Source organism: Ahaetulla prasina, chromosome 2 (assembly GCF_028640845.1).
Source record: "Ahaetulla prasina isolate Xishuangbanna chromosome 2, ASM2864084v1, whole genome shotgun sequence".
NCBI lineage: Eukaryota > Metazoa > Chordata > Lepidosauria > Squamata > Colubridae > Ahaetulla > Ahaetulla prasina.
Genome location: NC_080540.1, coordinates 170201752 through 170225115, shown reverse-complemented (window position 1 = coordinate 170225115; position 23364 = coordinate 170201752). Strand labels below are relative to the sequence as shown.

Below are 23364 nucleotides of genomic sequence, written 5' to 3'. Positions count from 1 at the left end.
TTGTGTTCTTTAATGGCTGAATCTGGCAGGCTATGAACCAGCTGTTCCTAGGGTACTGAAGATAGTTACATAAATATGTCTGAGTTGCTTAAAACTATCAAGATAATTACTTGAAAACTGTTAATTTGGAAAGGTGAGGGGAAAGTCTAGATATTAACTATGGAGTATAGACATCTATAAATGATTGAAGATCTTTGCACTGCAGAGGTTAAAACATCTGTCACTATAGCTTCATTTTTGCTAAAGTATTTAATTTTACACAGCTGTGTATGAGACCTGTCCACAAAGCTAAGCCAATTGCAGAACAAGGGTGAAAGTGTATGAAGAGCTGAGATTTCCTGCTGTGTCCTGCTGTGAAGCCTGACAGATTGAGAGGCTGAGGAAGCAGGCTTTTAGAGAACTGGAACAATAGTTAGTATTTGAAGGGCAAAGATTAGGAAGCCTTTGACGTGGACTGCATGCTGAAAGAATACTAAATAAACCACACAACTGTGTGGCCTTCCCTATCACCTCCATCCATGCAAGTTTCCATCTCCATCAGGAACTTAGCTCTGTAATGTATAAGTCACCTATAAGTCACAGATAGGGTTGACATGACATAATGGCTAACAATAAGTATGATCATCAATGGTGAAATTCAATTTTTTTTTAACTATCGGTTCTGTGGGCGTGGCTTGGTGGGCGCGGTATGGCTTGGTGGGCATGGCAGGGGAAGGATACTGCAAAATATAACTGTCTGGTTTGGTTCTCCAACTCAACAAGACAGACATAGACTTCAGAGGATAATTAGAACTGCAGAAAAAATAATTACTACCAACCTGCCTTCCATTGAGGACCTGTGTACTGCACAAATCAAAAAGAGGGCTGTGAAAATATTTACAGACCCCTCGCATCCTGGACATAAACTGTTTCAACTCCTATTCTCAAAATGATGCTTCAGAGCACTGCACACCAGAACATCTAGACACAAGAACAGTTTCTTCCCGAATGCCATCACTCTGCTAAACAAATAATTCCCTCAACAATGTCAAACTATTTACTAACTCTGCGCTACTATTAATCTTCTCATCGTTCCCATCATCCATCTCCTTCCACTTATGACTGTATGACTGTAACTTTGTTTCTTGTATCCTTCTGATTTATATTGATATTGTTTCCTGATTGCTTATTTGTACCCTATGACTATCATTAAGTGTTGTACCTTATGATTCTTGATGAAGGTATCTTTTCTTTTATGTACACTGAGAGCATATGCACCAAGATGAATTCCTCGTGTGCCCAATCACACTTGGCCAATACAAAATTCTATTCTATTCTATTCTATTCTATTCTATTCTATTCTCCATTCCCACCCCATTCTGGGGCCAGCCAGGGGTGGTATTTGCTGGTTCTCCAAACTATTCAAAATTTCCGCTACTGGTTCTTCAGAACCTGCTGGGTTTTACCCCTGATGATCATGTATGTGAATCACTTTTAAGCTATGTTAGTGTTACAACTGCAGTATCAGCAGAAAGTGTAAGACAAAGACATATTTCTCTGTGCAGTAAGAACTGACTTGTAAAATTGTTAAAAAATAAGATACGACAAAAGCCCTTGAGAGAAGGATGCACAGAAATTGAAAAAAAGGAATGAACTATTGCCACATAAATAAAAACAGCAATGGTTACTAGGAATATAGAAAGTTGTCTACAATCTGCTCAGAATCTGTTCATTGAGCCCACTATTATCTATTGTGACTGCAGCAATTTTCTGCATGCGTGGAATTTTTGCTATCTCACAGCCCTATTAAATTGAGATGCAAGAAGCATACATTCAAAATACAGTCCTTTGCAGAGGTATACTATATCTTCAAAATTATGGGAATTGCTAGAGAGCCAGAAATTATACTTGGTAAGGATTCAAGAAATCAAGCATCACATTCTGGCACTAGGTAAATGCTGCATTTTCATCAGTGAGGAATTAAGCACGCCAATGCATATCTGAGATCCCTGAAATAAGGGCAAAAGACAAATTCAATACAGAATGAATTCTCTGAGCATTAAGTCTGAACTACTCAGAATAGCAAAATATACAGTATACACAGTTAAGGAAGGATATTCAGATTTGCAGAAGTACAAAAAACAAACAAACCTCATCACAAGGAAATTCCCCAGAAGCGGGGAGAACTAAGTAGCCATTAGATGCGACATGAAATTCTTGACTATGGAAGATGAAATAGAAAAGAATTCTACCTGCTGCTCAATGAAGATTTCACTTGGAGTTGGGTACCACAGGAGATTAACTCTCCAGCCAATTAAATGTGGGGAGGAAAAAAAGCTGAAAAACAGCCACTGGAAAATGGAAAATTTAGATCAGGACCACGGCTGAAGAGAAAGGTGACTTACTGTAATTGCACACACAGGGAAACATAACATTGTCATTTCCTTCATCACATTTGTTCCACAAAGCTGCTATCAGACTGACCAGAAAAAGGAAAATAAGATCTCAGTGCCTGTCATATCCCTTCTGTGGAGCAATAGAGGGAACAGAACTTAATCAGGAAAGGGATGTGTGTATATGGGAGAGAAAGCATAGCACTATTTCCTCTCCATTGTACTCAGTGCTATGCTAAATGTGTGAGTGTGTGTGCTTGAAAGGGGGGGGGGAATCTTTACTGTACGATTTAATCAAAGATCTTTTGGTACCATCTGTAGTTTGACCTTGATGTTGGCTAAATGATGGAGGAGGGAGAAGGGGCTGGGCTAAATTAACAGCATATGGGTCCAAACAGAAAGGCTGGAAAAAAAGAGCAGGAGAGATTTATTCACAAAGCTGTGGCTTGGGAGCAAAGTAGGAAACGCTGAGCTACAAATGACTTGGAAAAATGCACCGTGGGTGGTCTCTAGCTGCTTTTAGGTTCCAGACGTGACCTGTTCTGACCCAGGTTGAGCCAGGCCCAGGTCCCACCCCATAAAGGCAAGGTCTCATTCTTGAGAACTGAATGTGCTGGTTTAGAAGAATGGAGGGCAAAAAAAAAGTAGTAATGAAAACCATGCTGCAAGACAGAGCCTCCTTCTCATTGGTCAACCTGTCTGCTCCTGGGTGGTGCTACTTTATATGGTCAGCATAATTTAAGCTTCCTCTGTGAAAAGCAAAGGAGGAGGATCATACTCACATAGCTATCTCTTTAACATATTCACAAATGGTTTTGGGGAGATGATGAGGCATATGACCACACAAAGTAGTGAAGCCTGTGCATACACTGCCAGATCTCAGTTAAAACTAAACTTGAATGAAAGTAACAAAACCTGAGTTTCCGTTCCCAACATGCCAGCTTTGTGGTGGAGTACTGTAGATCCCAACCATACAGAGAAATCAGAAGATGGGAGCAGTTACCACACTTGGGCTGTTTGTACATTGCACTTCCCAGTTACAGAAGTTGACTCCTTAATGTACTTGGATAATAGAAGGAGAGGGATAGAGGGGGATGGATTTTATGGTAATCTCTTTGAATGTCCCAGTCTGCTTTTGACCATTTGCACAATTGGAGCTACTGGTACTTTATTTTCTCTAGCTTTTTAAAAACAGCAAAATAAATATCCAATGTGTAACAGTACAATAGTAGAATCTCTTCTTGTTTCCTTTTTATACAGAATAGCTGGTTTCTCCTTGGAGTCCAAAATGAAGAATTGACTTGGCTGTCAAACCAGGTAGGTAAATGGAAGAAAGCTTGTTGTCTCTTTCGAGTTGCATTAAGCCTTAAATCACCTCTCCTAATTCCTCTTCCAAGAAGCAAAAGTCAAATATAATAACAGGCACTTGCTGGCACTTAAACAAAATTCAGCTGATAAAATTAATGTTCAGCATATAGATGATTTTTTTAGTAGATTCCTGGCCCTGGCAAGGAATGTCAATTGCTTTGCTTCAGGGACTATTAGGATACTAATTGCCAGTCAGGATAGCAACTGGTTTATTGAAAAGGAAGCAGGAAAAAGCAGCCAGGCAGCCAGGCCTTCCGCCACCGGATGTATGGGCTATAGAGCTCCAGCCAAACCACTTGCCTGCCAGATGTTCACAGCTGGGAGTGTGTCACCCTTGACTCATCGATGCTACCTGCCAAAATCTGGATTTTCCATTCCCAGCTGCAAATAAGAAATTCCAGGGTAACCCTGAGCCAATGATGTCAAAACTGAAAGCACCACCTATTGTACAGCATTGAATTGTGGTCCCGAAGTACAGGTGACCTCCCAGGTGACCTGTCCATGGTGCTGAACCATATGCAGTGCAGCCCATGGGAACCATTACTAAATCTGAAGCAGGTGGAATACTGACAAAGAAAACTGATTTGTTTTCTGCAGCTCCTTGGAAGCACAACGTAGGCAGGTATTTCAGTGTGATAAAGTATGAAAGTCATATTTTTCAAATACAAAATACTTCACCATGTCCTAGAACTACAACATGTGTTTTACTTCCACCAGAGCTTTATATTCAGATCACTTCATGACTTAATTTCAAGTGGTAGATAATTGGAAGAAAATACTGCACAGCATATATCTTACAAATTAAATATTCCAAATTCAGTCCCCTGAACTTCCTGGTATGCAAAAAAAAATTTTTTTGAAAACTCTGCTGTTACAAAGAAGAGCATAATTACATTTTAATCTTCCCTCAATCTAACTTTAGCCTCCACAGCCTCATAAAAGTTATCAATAAATTGTATTTTTAATGTGATTAAAGCAAAAATGCATTAAATATACAGCAAATAATTATATTTGTTTTGAACATATTTAAGCTTCATATTAAATTACATTTTGTCTGACCCTACTAATATTCTGCAGTTCATAACTGGGATGTTGTAGGAGAAGCAGTAGCAGAACCTGTAGCAGAGTTAAAAGAAGGATCAACCTATAATCGTTCCATAGCCACAAGTTAACTAAGTCCAACCTGCCTTGAATTGACCCTCCAAGCAGATCTGTTAGTTGAGAAGATTCCTATGCATATACCGTGCTTCCCTGAAAATAAGACCCTGTCTTATATTTTTTGAACCCCGAAATAAGCGCTTGGCCTTATTTTCAGGGAGACCTTATTATTTTGGGGCATGTGGGGCAAGATGGGGCTCCTCTTGCCATCTACCTGATTTCCAGCTCTGTTTCCCTAACCCTAACCAGAGGAAATGGCAGGAACTGGCTGTGCATGTGTTTAAATATTTTCAGGGAGGGCTTATTTTTTGGGGGGGCTTATTTTAGCATATGTGCTTAAAAGCCCAATTGGGCTTATTATCAAGGGATGTCTTATTTTTGGGGAAACAGGGTAGGTTTTAGCAATAAATTAGTTTAATTGAACCTTCACCTGGACCTGCTCTTTCATGCTTGACAGATGTTATCTAATGCTGAGTCTAGCCTTCACTCCAAACATTTATGCACAGGTCATCTTGAGCCAGTGATCTGAGCAGTTTAGGCCAGAGATGTTACTGCCATGTTAAGTTTACAGTCTGATTTACCAGGATATGCCTGGTTTGTTATCCCATGTGGCATGAAAATGCAGCTAGAACATATGGCTTGATGTCCTAATTACTTCATATTCAGAGAAAGTTGCAGCTGAAGGCATGTTTATTAGTAATAGCTATCCCAGAATTAGGCCAAATAGCAGAAGGCAAACAGCTGTGTAAATTTTTTATTCCAAGCTGCTTGCCCAACCCTTGTTCTTGACCACAGCTTTGTATACAATGAACCAAAACAAACATAGAAATATATTCCAAGGAAGAAGAGGAAGAGGGGGTAAAGGAAGAGAAAATAGAGTCAATCATGCAACGTATTACCTTACATTTTTCCTAATGTATATTTCTTCTCTTTTCCAAATGACTGAAATGTTGGTAACAATAAAAAAAGATATAGAAGGAGAAGAGGAAACAGCTGGATGGTGAAAAAGCCAGGAAAACAGTGCTAATAGGGGATGGTAAAGGAAATGTTAATGAACTGAGTACTTAATAATTTGACCCTTCAAAAGAACCCTGCTCAGATTAAATCTCATCTGATATTTTGGACAAGTCTTCTGCCAATACTACGGCCTGAAACATTTTAAAGATTTCTGGAGAGAACTTAATTTTCTGCAGTTGTCAAAATTTGAGGAACGCTCCAGACATAAGAGGCTTGCAAATGTGAAACAAATACATATCCTCCCATGAAAGTCATGCTGAAGGGCCAAAACACTTCTCCTAGCAGAAACAAAGCAAACCAAAGCAATAATATTGTGGCATAAAGAGTTGCACTAATAGCACTAGGGAAAGCACACTTTAAATTTCCTCACAACATAATCTTGGCCTTGGACCAAGCATTACTCCTCAGCCTGACTTAAAAGGGTTTTTGTTAGATTAAAGAGAAGCAAGGTTAATCATGAAGCACCTTGAGTTCTTTGGAGGAAAGGTTGGCTGTAAATCCTTATTGTTTCATAATATCTTGCATGCATAGAATCCCTACTACTAATATCATTTACAGATGTGGCAAGACAGACTGAGAGAAAGTAGTCTGCTTATAGCAAAGAAACTACATCAGAGCTCAGAAATGAAATGAACTTTGATTTCCCAGTTCACTTTCCCCATTAGTTCTTAGCAGACAGGAGATGAAATAAAAATACCTATGTGGTCACTAGGAGATAAAAAAAAACTTGAGGGCACAATCAATCAATCTCACCAGAATCCCTTCATGGTCTCATGGTCTCTCTCTGTCTCCCCACCCCCACCTTCCTATCCTCTCTCTCCCTCCCTCCCTCCCTCCCTCTCTCCCCTTCTCCCTCTCCAGTTTTGGGGCCTTTAGGAACTGCTGCCTATGTATTTGCAAACTTTTCTTTACAATCAGAACAGCTAGAAATTCGCTTTATTTAATTGAAAACACACATATTCAAGATGTTATATTCTACATTAAATTCTTTTTATACACATTTGAAGGCTTCCAGATTTCTTTCCATGAGTCACAATGATCTCAGAGTTGTAGTGTAATAACATTCCTATTTTAATTTGTACTGCGTATATGTAAATGAATAAATCTGAGCAACAGCCCCCTAGCTACTGCTTCCCCATCACTATACAGATCTTTGCTGCTGCTTTCCAATACAATTGGCAAGCCTACAGAATAATTCCTATTAGATAACATTACATATCATTACTATGCAATATTACATATCATACATAGCTCCTACCCAGCTTCTGAAGACAAAATGATTGGATGTTTTTATTTTGCCTGATCGGACTGTTTCCACCAAGAGGTCTGTGAGTCAGAAGAAATTCTGTGCACATTCAATATGTGAGCAGGAGTCTCATCTGATTATTTGTTTGCAATTCAACTGCCAGATGCAACTCTAAAGCAACAAGAAGCACCTTGATGAGACAAACTGAACTCACAGTGAAGTTGCAGGGAGTAAAATCTGCACAGCTCCCAGAACACAAAGCACTTCACTGAGTAGCTACTTTGCACTTTCTTTCAACTTTCCACATGTAATATAGGAAAGTGGTTCTATCAACTTTACTGTGTTACGAAGATGATGTCTTCTAAAGCAGAAAATTTGTAGAATGAATTTTCCTGGCTTCCAGCCCCTTCTTATAGCTTCTAAGAGCTCTTCAGGATCATGTTGCCAAAATGTTAATGCTTGATAAAATAATATTTCACAAACACTCACACAGAAAGATTGCACAATAAAGTATTTCTGTAAAAAACAACAAAAACCTCACAATAAAAAAAACCTGAAGTTCTTAAAAACTGAACAAGCTGAAAAATTTAACCCCAGGACTCCAATGATAACACTGGGCCCACTGATCAGATTTTTAAAATCTTTTAGAAGTTTTCCTCTAAAAGCAAGAACAGTGTCCTCCCCTGCTAATTTTTTTTAAGCTGTCCCTTCATTAACTCTATCCCATTATGCCTGTCTTGGGCAAATCTTTCTGAAGCAAAATTTTAGCGAGTGGGTGTGTTTTTAATTCTCCCAAGGCTTTTTAGAAAATTATATTTGGCAACAAGTGTTGCTTTTCATTGCTTTCATTGTTAAATGCTAGTTTGTTGCTGTTTGATTTGTAATTGCTGTCAATGCTATTTTATTGCTTTTAATATGTTGTAAACTAACCTTAAAGTCAAAGGCAAGCAATCTTTTTTGCTTGCAATTAGGGGTTGCATTTTTTTTAATTGGCTGCCAAAAACTGGAGTGAGTAGAACATTGATGCTATGAAGTCACAAGTGGAGAAAAAAAGGGCGTGGTGGTGGTGGGGTATTTCAGCCCCCCCCCCATTTCAGGGTTTATGAATGGAATTTTAAAGTTTTACTGTATTAATGCACATTGCCTTTAATACCCATTTAAAATCAATGGGAAATTATACTGACATTGTCCAATACAATCTGATAGCAAATTTCAATAGTGTAATCTTGGGAGATCCACAGATTTGCAAAAATTGAACTGATGGTACTTCATATTCCATGTGTTATCAATTCTTGTGCACATGAAAAGGAATTATAAAAATTCTATAAAATAGTAACTTCTTTCCCCCTCTCCAACAATCCTGCTAATCCATGTGGATTAGCAACAATCATATGAAAGATTAGTTCATTCCCTTCTTAGAGACAACATTTGTGGAAATGTTCCATTGGTTAGGAGTCCAGTATTAATAACACATGAGTTGCAAGAACAATAATACTTTTTTTGTTTTTGCTTTCATAAAGAATCAGTTATAGAGAACCAAAAAAACAAATGCACACATTGAACCAAACAGGAAATTACCACAATAACATTATCATATATCTTTAAATTAAAAAGTAGGTAGTTTAATCAATCTGCATTTTTATGTTGGAGGGAACAGACAGTGCATTCTGTAAATCTTAAATCAGAGGTTGTATCACCTAATTCATTCTGAACAGATGAGCTCACCATATTGACAGATTACGTATATCTCCACAAATAGATCATAGTTGTTGTTGTTGTTGTTTTAAAAAAGGAATGTGGGTGAGAGTATGTACCCTAATTGGAACAGATGGCCATACAAAACCTCATTGCAACATTCAGGCAAGTGAATGTAAAATAGCATACATACACACAAACATATAAATTGCACTGAAAGGCTTCGATTGTTCCCAAATCTCAGTGTTCAATATAATGCTTTCCCCAAAATTGGAATGTGTAATTAAAAAGATATGCTGTGGATGATGGGTGAGGGTTTTTAACTATCTTTGAAGTTACCTAAGACAATGTAACCTCTGTCCTCTCCCATCTCAACCCAGTGCCAAAAGTGTTCTAGTTCACTAGAGTAAATCATCCTTGCACTGCTTTTTTGAACAGGTGGATTGTGACATCTGAACGTGGACAGTCATTCCTTTAGAACTCTATACAGTAAACCCTGCACTTAACAGACCATTTGAGGGATGGTCATTAAATCCAAATGTACATAAATTATGCTTTTATATTATTTGAATCAATGGACACAAAGGACATAAAAACATCAATTAAATAATGATGCAAATTGCTAAGTCATGTCAATGTTCTGTATTGTTTGAAACAGTAGATTTTGTCCCCTTCTTTCGGACAAGTAAATTTTTTTCTGTTGCACCTGAGAACTCCAGAACTGAACTCCAGAGAACTGGATACTTACTGCATAGTGTCTGTATAATCATTCTTCATTAAACCGGTGCCCTCTATTTCTTGGTCTGCAATTCCTATATGTCATTGAACATATTGGCTAGGAATGATGGGACTTAAAAGCCCAGCCAAATATTAAGTTGGTGAAAGTTATGCTCACACAGCATATAAACCCATGAGTATTTCAACCAAATTTTACTCAATTAGCTGAATTAATAATGATAGTGAGAGACGTCCCTCAGCAAGAGAAAAGAGCAGCACATGAAGATACAGCACTCTGATTTTGACCATTATTTGATATTGGGTTTGTGTATATGTACATAAAGCACATCTCATGGTAGCTGTCATCTCTTCTCCCTGTGGCATTTCAGGTGCAGACACCTGAGTTCATCTGCCTGAAGGGGCCCTTGTATTTTTCTCAATCATGCCTGAACAGGTCTCTGGCAACCTGGAACGAAGTTGAAGAACTGCCTTGGGCTTCTGCATTTGGGGCCTCTGTTCTATTGATACTCTTAGCTTTGGGTTAAATATAAAAAGAATGGTGTTTGAGGGATTGTCCCATTCTGATTAGGACCAAGCCATCCAAAACTTTAATGACATTATAGTCATTCTTCATCTCCCACTGCCTCTCCCCACCAAGACAATTATTACAGGATGAGATCCCCACTTTTAACAAGCATAATGGGGAAGTTCATGGATTAAAACAGGGATGGAGAGACAGAAGAGGTTGATTTGCTATAATGATTTTCAGTGTCAGCTGATCTGAACAACAAAGAATCCGCTCCTCCCTTCCAAATTTATTTTGTCGAAATCAAAAAGCTCAACATAAAATAGCAATATATGCCAAGCAAACATCATCTGGTCCACAAGGAAAATATATGTATTTTCTTTTTGATAAGGAATATATTCCTCGTTTATTTGCAGCTGAAAATCAAACGACATTTGATTTTTGATATTCAAAAAATAAGAAACAACATAAGAGACAGTTCTTGAGTAGCATGATGGAAAAAAACTACATATAAAGGGGAATTTAAGAATTTAAGTTTTCCAGAGTTTTTCATCACGATATGTGATGCAGAAAACAGGATATAAATGAATCCATAAGTATTACAATTACATTTGATTTTCAGCTCCAGAGCTGAAAAACAATTCCTGAGCTGAATACATGCTCAGAGGCAGTTTGTCCCTTAATTCTATGTTTTCTTCTGGAGCCATTGTTTTGCACGTGATCCAGGATTAGATAATTTTGGATTAAAGAAATGAACAGCTGGCAAGGTACAATCCTTTTAAATCCTGAGAGAAAGGGGAAGCAATACATTATTAGAGAATGACAGAGACCAGGGATCCTGAGTTGGCATCTCCCCCTATTTCATTCGTTTTCAAATCAAATTATTTTTGTTGTTGATGTTGTTTTGCCAGCTTCCCTGAAAAGCACTCCTGCCAGGAATGTCCCATTGTGAATGGGTGTGTGCACAGGCAGTAGACAATAAAAAAGAATTAAACTTTGGAAGAGCTGAAGCAGCAATGGGAAGAAGAGGTTAACATGTGCACATTTGTTTGATTTGCACTTTTGTAGTACCGTTTACAAGATTTTAAGGAAAAGATGGAATGTCCAAAAGAGTCCAGGCTTGGTCAGGGATCATGGAAGTTATCTACCCTTCTCTAGTATGTTATTGTCAATGCTTCTGAACTACTAACATAAGCCAACCAGGCAAAATGTATAAAAAATAAGAAATAACATGAGAGAGAATTCTTAAGCAGCGTGATGGAAAGCTGCACCCATAACAGGAGGCATTCATTCTTGAAGGCCATTGTAACAATATAGCATTTTTTCAATCTTATTTTATACTTATTTGAAACAAGATCCAGTTGATATAATTACACTAAAAATTATATTGAAATTGAAGAAAACACACATATATAAACTTTAAAATGGTTCTATTTGAATGGTATCAGTAGGATTATTTACCATAGTTTCATGGGCAGCTACCAAAAAAAAAAAAAAAACCCACCACCACCCTAGCTTTTATACTTCCCTTCTGTGCAAGCCTTCTCATCAGCCACCTGGAAGGAAGATCTAAGGAAGAGTATGGGATTTTTATAACTTTGCTCCCTGTTACCAATTTACTGTATTTTGCTAAAACCATGGTTCTTCCCTGCTTCTCCAAACAAAGCAGCTGATGTGGGAATAGAGAAAAACGCAACTTAGAGGGAAAGGAAAAAAGCAGATACCACATTTAAGGAGAAGGGGAAAAAAACCCAACAATGAATTAAAATAAACTTACAGAAGGCTAGAGTTACAACAGAATTGAAGCAGTGGATTAAAACTAAGAAGGCAGGATAACAATTCCCTTATGACTTTTCTTCAGATGCCATTGTAAACAATACAGATTTAAGCTGATGCTTCCAGGGAACAGATGAAGCCTGAGTTTCGGGATGGGGCATTCTACAAGATCCTATATCCAGCTTTAGTAGAGCTGCATCAGCATAACTGTCCCATTAAAGTGGATTCCCAGCTTGCTGCTGTCATCAGGCATCTCTTTTATCTCCTTGGAGTTCTTTATTCAATGAACACCAACACTCCTGGACAGGAACTCAGCCACTATTTGCTTCTGATTCATTGCAAAGATCCCTTTCTCAGATTTCCTTAGTCGGAATTTAATACAGAAGTTTATTAAGGCTTAAAGACTGGCAGGTCAGTTCCCATCTATCCCATAATCATTCCTCATCCAGAAAATACGCCTGAATGGATGGGATGAATGACTGGCAGAGCAGCAATGCTGGATCAAAACCCCAGGGAGATGGCAATGATGCTTTGGACTCACTGAGGACTTGAAGCTTGAAGAGCCACATCAAGGGGCGCAACATCCTGTCCTTCTTCCTGGTCAAGAAGATTCTGCTGCTAGTAACTATCGGTACCTGCCTTACTTGTAATAGCAATGATATCTGGAGGAAGGCCTCATAGAGGATAAAGTAGTTCAAAGATAGAGACAGGAGGAGGAAGAAAATTACGTGCTAGAAAGTGATAGCATAATTCCAGAAGAAGTGGGCTGTAGTCCACTAAAGGTATCCAGCAATAAATTTTATTCAAAGTACAATAAACAATGCCAATTTGTGGAATAGACAAAAACAGTTACTCTGCTAGAACAGCGGTCACCAACTGGTGGTCCGTGGACCACTGGTGGTCCACGAGAAAATTTTGGTGGTCCCCAGAAAAATTATTTGCATTTTTTATATTGCACTAAATCAGGGGTCCTCAAACTACGGCCCCTGGACCAGATACATGCAATGAATGGTTGTGTTGCTGCAGAGAGTCTCCCCCTTTGGGTTTTTTTTGTGTGGGTTGGGGTCTGTTTTGGCCTCCTGGTGCGGGGCTTTGGGTGAAGACTGGAGGGAAGTGCTGCTGGTGGCGAAGAGCCGGAGGACCTTATTCCAGTGGGACTGCATCATGGCCTGGAACTGGCCGACTATCTCAGCCCGCTGAGCCTCCAGGCGCTGGTACCTGGCCTTGCACTCCTGCAGGTCTTCTCTCTGCTTGGAAAGCTTATGCTCCTAGTCCTCAGTGAGGTGCTTCTGCTGAGCCTCCTTCTTGGTCAGATCCAATTTGAACTGAGCCAGCTGTTTTGTCAACTCTTTCTCATGGTGGCTGCTTAGCTCCAACAACTGCTTTCTGTTGGGGCCCTAAAGAGCCTGGGCATGCAGGGGAGGAGTAGGTCGGAGTGGGGGGTAAGTAGAGGCCGGTGAGGCACCCTTCGATGTGAGCAACATCAAGTTGGTCATGCCCACCCAGTCACATGACCACCTAGCCACACCCACCCAGTCAGTCATTAAGCAGATCATATTAGTGGTCCATGGGATTTAAAATTATGAATTTAGTGGTCCCTGAGGTCCGAAAGGTTGGGGACCCCTGTGCTAGAATACAGTTTCATATGGAAATTCAACCAGTTCAGCAGTTTGTGTGTAAATTCTTACACAGTCAAAAGAACACCCACAACAGCAATGAAACATAGGGTTTGGAGGGAACTTTTAACAAGCTATTTAAGAACCTAGCAGGTTCAGTAACCATGAAGTACTGGTTCTGGAGAAGATAGCATTTAGCCAGCATTCTGCTGATTTCAGAAGCTAAATAGGATCATTCCCTGGTTATAAGTCGATGGGGGTGGGGTTTCCCTGGGAATTTCAGGACTAGGAGGTAAAGAGAGAAAAACAGAAGACAACTAAGACAAACTTCTTCTACACTTGCCAAATAAACTACAAAAATGTGTTCATGCAATCATTGGTATTTGAGTCTCATTAAAAGGAAATTTTACTTTTGCTAGAAGTACAGAAAACTAAATGAAGAATCTCGGGAAAAGGGCATGGTCTATTGGCATTTCAACCAACCAGGCCCTTTTCCCTAGATTCTTGGATTTCTAAGACCAGAACACTCTTAAGGTTATAGTAGTCAATTGCAAGTCTTTGTTTGGAGAACTGGAAGATTTGGAAGGTTGTTCTCTCCAGTAAAATTCTGCAAGACACCCGTTTAAAGTTCTCCAAGGCGTATTTCTGCACAAACAGCAATTTTAAGTATGTCTTTAAAGTGCCACAAATAAGACTGTAAGAGCCAGTAGCTCGGAAGCAATATAATGCAAAAGCAGCCTTTAAACCTATAGCTCACAGCAGTCTTACTGAAGGTTGATTAGAAATATGGTGTGGGGAAGCAGTACGTTCTATAAAAGCTCTTTATAAAAGGATTTTTTAAAATTTCTGTGGACATATGTGCCTGACATAACTAACAATTTATCCAAGATTTTCTGCTTCTGGGTAAATAAATATGTAATTGTCAATTCAGACACCTTTTTTCTGAAATGGCTTTATCTGAAGTTGCCTTCTTCTGAGAAATAGTTTTAGAGAAGTTTTAATCTGGAGCTGCTTTTTAAAACCAGGATCTGCAACACAATATCTTAACTGTAAACTTATTCTGCAACTGTAGATTCTTTTATAATGCCAGTAAAAAGGGAAGTATATATGTAAGGATGGGGGACTCTAGATTTGCCGAAAAACAAAAGCACCAGGAAGAGAGAAAGTTCTTAAATTATCCCAATGAGATCAGTAGTATCAAAATAATCTGTGACAATTGACTGAGAGAAGATAATGAACAGAATATTTTAGAAGATGACATGACGGATAAGTGGTGTCAGGAACAGGATAAACCACACAGAAGTCTCATTTTAGCCTTCAGTACAGGCAAAGAATTACAAGCTACCCCCTCACAAACACACAAGCATATGCAAGATGACAACTTTTTATTTATGATAAGACTACTGCCATTTCTTCTATTCACTGTTAAGAAAAAAAATTAACTTAAATCTATCACAGACTGAGTAACATATGATAACACGTTTCAATATGTGATCTTATGGAGTAGATATTGGCAAATTGAGATACTGCAATATTAGGACTACACATTGTTTACATTATAATTTAACCGTGCCAGTTAATCAATGTGCCACACAACTTTGTAAATGAATAAAAAATATCACTGAAACAAGAGGTACGGTATATTTTGTTTGTCTTTAAATATTCCTTACTCTCACTTGCCAGGAAACAACTTTTTTAAAAAATTGGGGGGGGTGTTAAAATTGAAAGTCAGCTATTGCTCCCAGCTGCTCAGAGAGGCATTCCTGTTAAGAATAATATCCTTTTAATCACAGTAGCTTTAGCTGTATAAAAAAACGATTAATAAACAATATCTCTGATTTTAAAACAAAATTATTTGTAGTCTCGTGTTGCTCTTTTTATCACCTGTTATCACCAAGCGACAGAGCCTTTCTTTGAAGGGGATGGAGGTAACAGAAGCCTGCAAAAGGTGCGCATAAATGAGCGTGGAGGGAGGGAGCTCCTAAAGCAGGTGGTGCCTCCTTCCTTGTCCTAAACAAGCCATGGACGTGTGAAACATCCCCCTGAGAGAAGATGAAGCTACTTCTTGGCTCACAATGAATTTGTGAGAGAGGAACGCCAAAAACCCTCCACTCCGTTGCTTCGTGAAGACAAGCTTTCAAGTCCTTCCTCCCAACCCCATTTCTCTTTGAATAGAATAGAATTTTTTATTGGCCAAGTGTGATTGGACACACAAGGAATTTGTCTTGGTGCATATGCTCTCAGTGTACATAAAAGAAAAGATACTTTCATCAAGGTACAACACTTACAACACTTAATGATAGTCATAGGGTACAAATTTAACACTTAATGATAGTCATAGGATACAAATAAGCAATCAGGAAACTATCAATTGCAGATACATTCACCTAAAAAGCCGGGCTGAGTTCATGTTAACCTTAGGGGAGGTTCATATCAACAATGGAGCTTCTCAGTCATCCAGGTCCTGGTTGTCCCAAAGGTGCTTTTTTAAAAAAAAAAAATTCCCAAGAGGCAATGGGACTTCTTGTTTTTTCTTCGAAGACGTTTCGCTTCTCATCCAAGAAGCTGCTTCTTCTCCTTCCGCTCTGAAGAAGCTTCTTGGCTGAGAAGCGAAACGTCTTCGAAGAAAAACTAGAAAGTCCCGTCGCCTCTGGGAGGGGGGAAAAAAACAGAGCACCTTTGGGACTTGGCGAGGCTCGGTTTTATTTTTGCGCTCAACTTCTTGTGGGAACGAAGTTCGGAAGGCTCCTTTGCGCTTTACCTGTGGAGCAGGTGCTGGTCGGGCGGGGAGAGGTGAAATGCCAAGCGAGGTCGCTCACAAGGTTTGAGAACCGCTTCTACGCAGCAGCAAGCAGTACCCCTCACCTCTTTCCCCCCCCCCCGAAAAAAACCCACCCAAAACATCTGGGCTGCCCAAGGAACCGTGGCTGTTTGTTTGTTTGTTTAGTCCGCTAAGCCTCCGCCCTCTGTGCTAGGCGCTGTCTGGAGGGCGCTTGATGGGTCTCCCCCCACTCCGTCCCAAAGCACACCCTCCCTCGAGCTGCCCCCTCTTCGGACACCAGCCGGCCGTTACCTGCCCTAGCCCGGGGAAGTTCTCGCAACAGGAGGGCCAGGAAGCAGACCAGGTGGCCCCGCAGTCCCGCGGGGCTCGCCGCCATCCTCAATCCGCGCCTGGGCTCTGCCTCGCTCGCGGGCGCTCTCTCTCTCCCTCAAAATCTAGCGGGGGGGGCGGGGGCGGCAGCCAGCGCGAGCTGAGAAAGCCGCCTGGCCCCGCCCTGCTCCTCCCTCCTTCCCACACCCTCCCCCCCCCCGCGTCGCACGCTCAGGCAAGTTGCTCAGGCAGCCTCGGGCAGGCGGTGAAGCGGCTTTCTGGAACGGGAATGGGCCTCGCAGAACACCCCCCACACACACACATACACACACTTCCCTGGACTGGGGCGAGCTTGTGACGCGAGAGAAGCGGGCCTGTTCTGGAAGTCCGGGTTTCTGCCCTTTCCCGGATCCGACGTCCCTCTGTAGCCTGCGGGCCCCGCACGCAGTCCCGGGTCAAGGTCCCGCACGCGCGCTGGGTCGGCTTAGTTCTGTGAGGCGATTCCGGCAGCGGAAGGCATTCTCCGCTCAACTTTATTACAGGTCGTCCTCGATTTACGACCACGGCAGAGCCCAACGTTTTTTGTTGTGGAGTGAGAGGCCTGTTAGGTGAGCTTGGCCCTCGTTTTACGACTTCTCTTGCTCCCAGTTGTTAAGTGAATCATTGCAGTTAGTCACAGTAGGTTGTTAATATTTAAAATATTTTCACAGCCCTTTTTTTGATTAGGACCTGTATAATGCACGAATCAAAAAGAGGGCTGTGAAAGTATTTACAGACCCCTCACACCCTGGACATAAACTTTTTCAACTCCTACCCTCAAAACGATGCTATAGAGCATTGCACACGAGAACAACTAGACACAAGGACAGTTTTTTCCCGAATGCCATCACTCTGCTAAACAATTAATTCCCTCAACATTGTCAAACTATTTACTAAATCTGCACTACTATTAATCTTCTCATCGTTCCCATCACCCATCTCCTTCCACTTACGATGTAACTTTGTTGCTTGTATCCTTACGATTTATATTGATATTGTTTCTTTACTGCTTAATTGTACCCTATGACTATTATTAAGTGTTGTAAGTGTTGTACCTTCGTGAAGGTATCTTTTCTTTCATGTACACTGAGAGCATATGCACCAAGACAAATTCCTTGTTTGTCCAATCACACAGCCAATAAAAAATTCTATTCTATTCTATTCTATTCTATTCTATTCAGTGGATCTGGCTTCCCCACTGAGTTTGCTTGTCAGAAGGGGAAAACAGTAACAATAATAAATAGGAACCTGTTGCCAGCTTTTGATCACGTGACCATGGGGATGATACAAAGGTCACAAGTCAACCATTTCAGTGCCGTTGTAACTATGAATCATCACTTAAACAAACTGTCGCAAGTCAAGGACTACCTATGCTGTAGGGCTGAGGGGGAAGTCGTTGTGGCCCATTGCTTCTCCCTTTCGGATATTAAGAGCACCTCTGGTGAAAGGAGGCCTTAAGGCTGCTTCAAGGCCTGGAGTGTTCTGCTATTCGGCATCCCCAGAATCTAAATTCATGAGTTTGTGTGTGAAGGTTTTTTTCTTCTCCTTCATCCTCCACTCCTCTCATCTTCCCTCTCTCATTTCATTTTGTCATATTCTAAAATGCATTTAGCCCTTTACTAAAATACCTCATGCCTGTATGCCATGGCCTCAAAAACCAGATTCTGGGATAAATTCCCCAATCGCTGAAAAAAATTACCTCATGTTTAATCTGTAGAAGACCTTTCAAATTCTAAATTTCCTTCTTTATTCCTTTGCCCCTCTCTCCATCCCTTCCATCCAGGGGTGAAATGCTCCCGGTTTGCACCAGTTCACCTGATCCAGTAGTGATGGTGGCGGGTGGTTCAGAGAATATTTCTCAGAGTGTTGACCTATCCGGAGCCCTCCACAATAAATTCAGAGACTCATTTTTTTTCTTTGAAGATTCATGGACGCCCAGAGCAGCACTCTCCCAATCCTCATAGTCTTCCCACAATGGGGAAATTGTGTTTTATGTGCAGTCCGGGACATTGATTTCTTCTGTTCAGAAATTTTACGCAGAGAACCCTGACCTAGATGCTCCAATGGCCCAACTTGACCTAAGGCACTTCCTTTGCTCAGTAAGGCTAATGTGGTGTAAATGCTTTCCAGACACTCAGCTGGACAGTAGTGATTAAGTTCCAGGGCAGAGATAGGACATCAAGTTGTATTCATGAGCACAGATTTCAGCTTCGGGCTATGTATTAATGGAGATTTCACAGACCGCAGAGGGTGACAGCTACAGCTACAAGGCCGGCACAGCAGCAGAACTGATAGTCACAGTGTGCTTGCAGTACTCACGGATATGCATACCAAAGTTTTGAAGAGGGGTAGGGAATAAGCGTGCTTTTCTGAAGGGCTCCCCGAATGCTTGGATTCAGCAGAAGAAATGGAACGTTAATTAGTATTCAGCCTTGCAGACCAAGAAAGGCCCCCAGGGAATCCAGGCATGTTGGGACACAGGATTTAAGAAAGCAGGGGAATGAAAGCTATGCAATGCTGCTCCTCGCTCAGCCTCTGTGCTTCTGTTTCCACTGGATAGAACATCTGTTAGAAGGCAAGCAAAGGGCTGAAGCACCTGGCACCACTCAGCCATGCTGAGCTTCAGAGACTGATCCAGAGATCACCAAGATTATCAGCCTCTCAGCTGGGCCAAATCTTTTTACCCCTTAGTGCTTTTTTAGATGCTTCCATCAATCAACATTTTTGACACCACTTTTTAAAAGCAAGCTCCAGCTTTGTTCCTAAGGTTAAAAGTTTTTAAACTTTTGAGCATTTATTCAGTTTTGGGGGTTTCCTCAGCACAAGCTTCTTGTTAACCTATCCCAAGACACAACAAACTCTTATGCGCTTTACGATTAAGGAACACATGGGGTGAAATTTGTGACCATAAACCACTAAAACCAGAAATGGAGTGATCTTATTCAAAATGTGACTGAATGTGCTTCTGTCCAAATTGTGTGATCTTATTCACACAATTGGACAGAAGCACAAATACTGTACACAGAGAAATACCAATTTTGTTCGGTGATGTTTTGAAGAGATCTGAAGCTTATTCTTATTATATTTACATTGGCCCAATAGTTGGGTAGCTCTAGAAAATGTTACAAATCACTACTGGAGATCCTGTAACAAACAGAGAGAGACAATAAATACAGTGACACACTTGCTGTATCCTATAATACCCTATAATGATGTTTACATTTTCCCCATCCCTTATTCCTAAAGCATTTCAAGCTTTTCCAGCTTCATATTTATAGATCAGATAGTTGAAGCCCAGGATCAGGGTCACAGGAAAAGAAAGGGGAAGCCCTGAAGGCCAAACATCTATCCAACTTTCCTCTTGCAAAGCAGGACCATTGATGAATGAACTTTCTTCTGATCAGAGAGAACATCTCCAGATGAATAGTTGCAGTCGGTTCTAGTCACTGTTTTCCTGGGTACACTTGCTGAACACAACAGAGAAAGCTAGGCTCCCTATAGATTTCACCCTTGCCATTCCGGGCTGGGCAATTTGAGGCAAGATGCTGCCATTTTTATGATACCTGATCTGATCCAAAGATCATGGCAGCCTGTTTTCAAATGGAGTCTGGTTGACAGAGCCGTGTTCCCTTCCCAGTCAGAGGCCCCACTCAGTTTTTGCACAGAAAAGCAGCCATAAAGTCCAGGCCAGCAGGAAGGCTGGGCTGGTTCCAGCCCGGGGGCTGTGGGATGTTACTCCAGCTACAGCTGTAAATATTTGCTGGGAACCTAAAATCTGGGTCAACAATTTCAGAGTTGAGCCAGTGACTCATACCCTGAGGCAACAGGGTGACTCAGGCTAGAGCCCCAAGGATTTGGGGGTGGGAGCAGAGCAGAGAAGGGGAGAAGGACAGCCACAATGAACCCTCGAGAGTAACCCCTCATCCTTTCTCCATTCTGACCAAAGTTAGGTACTTCTCCGAGAACATGGTTCTTTACAGAGTCCTACAACTCTATAAGAGATGTGAATATGGTCACAGCTGGGGGGGTGGGAACCAGTATCCTAAAGAAGGGGCCAAGGAAACCATACCCTATGGCCAAGTTTCCACTTCAAGCAGTAAGTGGTGGACACCCTAAGAATGACACATGGGAACCAACCAACATAATTTATGATAGTTAAACAAACCCCTATGGCAGGGATGGGTAATCTGGTCCTCTGGTCACTGCTAAAATGGCTCTCACCAAAATGAAAGATTGCAAAAGTGAAGGGAATGATTTCTCACTAGACCGTACCGTGTGTACAAAATGGATGGGACTGGAGTAAAGAATAGCAACAGCCTTGCTAATCAGAATCGAGCCCATAACAACAGCCATGGCAAAACACTTTGTCACTCCTCTAAGAAAATGGGGGAAGGAGGAAGATAAGTGAGAGAGATGCTTGTGGTTTTTTAAAAGACGGAATCACACTATAAGGTGAGTAAGAAGGTGGGTACATATGTGATAGCTGAAAAGTTAGAAAAAGTAGGGACTAGATTTAAGTCTCACTTGGTTTATTTAGTTACTCTGATCTTTGAGTAAACATGTCAGGGGAAAAGGAATGGAATAAAATTTGAATGAAATAAAAATGCAGGTTGCTACAGCTGATTCTATGGTCTTCTCTCTCACAGAGAACTATAATACAGTCAAGCAGATGAACCATATTCATATTAGGGTGATGGCTGGCTTCTCACATCCCGTTGATCCACAAGCTATCCCGCTCCATTGGAGCCTAGTCCACCCTGTGGTTGCCACAATTGATACGATCTATGTACAGACTGTTCCTTAAGGCATTTGGTCAAAAGGACTGTCCATATTCTTGGCTACAATTGTCCTGGAGAGGTTGAAGGAACTCTGCAACGGCCTGCTGAGGCTGCACTTCAGCAACCATATGTTTAGGAATCAACATCACTCAATTCAGTGGAACTCCCTTCTGAGTACAGCAGACATGCAAGATAGCTGGGTAAAGGAAAGTAAACATAACTTGGGCCAGATATTTATTAAGTATATTATTTATTTTCCCCTGGACAGATCAAAACAGAGATTTTTATTTCAATGAGGCAATCTTCCAAGAAAGCCAAAGAGGACATGAGAGTCAAAGAATGAGAGTTTAGTGAATAGAATATCCAAGCCAAAACATAAGTTCTTCAGAACTTGGATTTGGGGGGAAAGGGAAGACTTGTAGGTTTTAAATAATTAATGGCATTTAACAAGCAGTCCTCCTCCCAACTGATTGATTTTTCCAGCTCTGACAGAATCTGATCGCAGCCAAGACAGTCAGTTAAACCGCTGGCAAGGAAGCTACAATCGTTATTGGTATATATTGCCATCTAGTGAGGAGAAAAGTGCTTTGAAGAAACACCAAAAGACATGCACTCCTATGTGATCCGGTGTTCAAGATGATTCTTGATGACTCCAATGGGAGTTTCAGTTCAAAAAAAATACATCCATGTCAACCCTTACGAAATCCTCAGATCAAATCATTTTGAGGGCCTCTCATTCAATCAGCTACTTTGGAATCAGCCCAAAGAAATTTAGAGTTAATTTGGAGATTAGCTGGCTTTTCAGGATTTGATAAATAATATTGGGGAGGAAGTGGGGTACTAAAATGATAGGACGAAAGTGGAATAAATACCCAGCCTTGGATTTTATTTGTTTGTTTATATCTTCCACAATTTTGCTACTCTTGACCATTTATAATAGCTGCAAGCAACACAAGTATTTAAATCAAATTCATGGTAGGAACAAAAATATATAAACTATAAACAGCATAAAAATATAATTGGATGTCAGAGAGAAGTGGGAAGGGGGCAGGCTTAGGAACACTCTCCCATAAATAGGTGCTCCAGTTGAGAAGTACTGCCTGTGAGGTACTTACCACTACCAACTTACCTCGTGAAATATATCACCTTAGTGAACCCGATCTGTAGTTTGTGTGATCCACTAGATTTTAAACTGTTTAGCTTTTCAACAGTTTTTGAACATGAGTAGAACATTTTCTGCATTGGTTCAGCCCAATCTGAAATTTTTAAAGCTACCTGCCTAAATCTTTTCAAGGGCAATGTCCTCTGAAAAGGTCTTACCATCCCTGCAAGTTGAATATTTCTCTTTTATAGTTTATGGCAATCCATATTTTATATGAAATCTTTCTGTATTTCAGTCTCAAATATGAATTGAACATACTCCCTTTACATCTTTAAGCACTTTAACTCTCTGTGTGTGTCTGAAGAACAAGGTGTCATAGTTAGAATTTCCAAATCACCTCCAGTTCAGTTGCTGATCCAGTAATCCTTTTCTCAGAGGGAGTGAAAGCATACCATGTTTCCCCAAAAATAAGCCCATCTTATATATTTTTGAACCCTGAAACCCTGGGTTTATTGTCATGCGCTCAAAAGCCTGGTTGGGCTTATTAATAGGGGATGTCTTATTTTGGGGAAAACAGGGTAGTTGGATTACATTTCTGGATAGATAGATAGATAGATAGATAGATAGATAGATAGATAGATAGATAGATAGATAGATGATAGATAGATAGATGATAGGTAGGTAGCTAGGTAGGTAGGTAGGTAGATAGGTACCGGTAGATAGATAGATAGATAGATAGGTAGGTAGGTAGGTAGATAGATAGATAGATAGATAGATAGATAGATAGATAGATAGATAGATAGATGGATGATAGATAGATAGATAGATAGATAGATAGATAGATAGATAGATAGATGATATAT

General features: G+C 40.5%; 2 protein-coding genes across 6 annotated transcripts in view; one reads left to right on the top strand and one right to left on the bottom strand.

Moving 5' to 3' along the window:
* Positions 1–16699, bottom strand: part of COL5A3 (collagen type V alpha 3 chain) — a 137150-nt gene extending 120451 nt beyond the window's left edge. For all 5 annotated transcript variants that reach the window (XR_009153723.1, XM_058171475.1, XM_058171476.1 and 2 more), the window contains exon 1: positions 16565–16699. Coding sequence is in view for 4 of the 5 variants with exons in the window: in XM_058171475.1 (XP_058027458.1) it covers positions 16565–16649 (85 nt within the window). In the remaining variant the exon portion in view is untranslated. The remainder of the gene's footprint in view (positions 1–16564) is intronic.
* Positions 16303–23364, top strand: part of RDH8 (retinol dehydrogenase 8) — a 34056-nt gene continuing 26994 nt past the window's right edge. The window contains exon 1 of the mRNA XM_058171482.1: positions 16303–16313. The gene's annotated coding sequence lies outside the window, so the exon portion shown is untranslated. The remainder of the gene's footprint in view (positions 16314–23364) is intronic.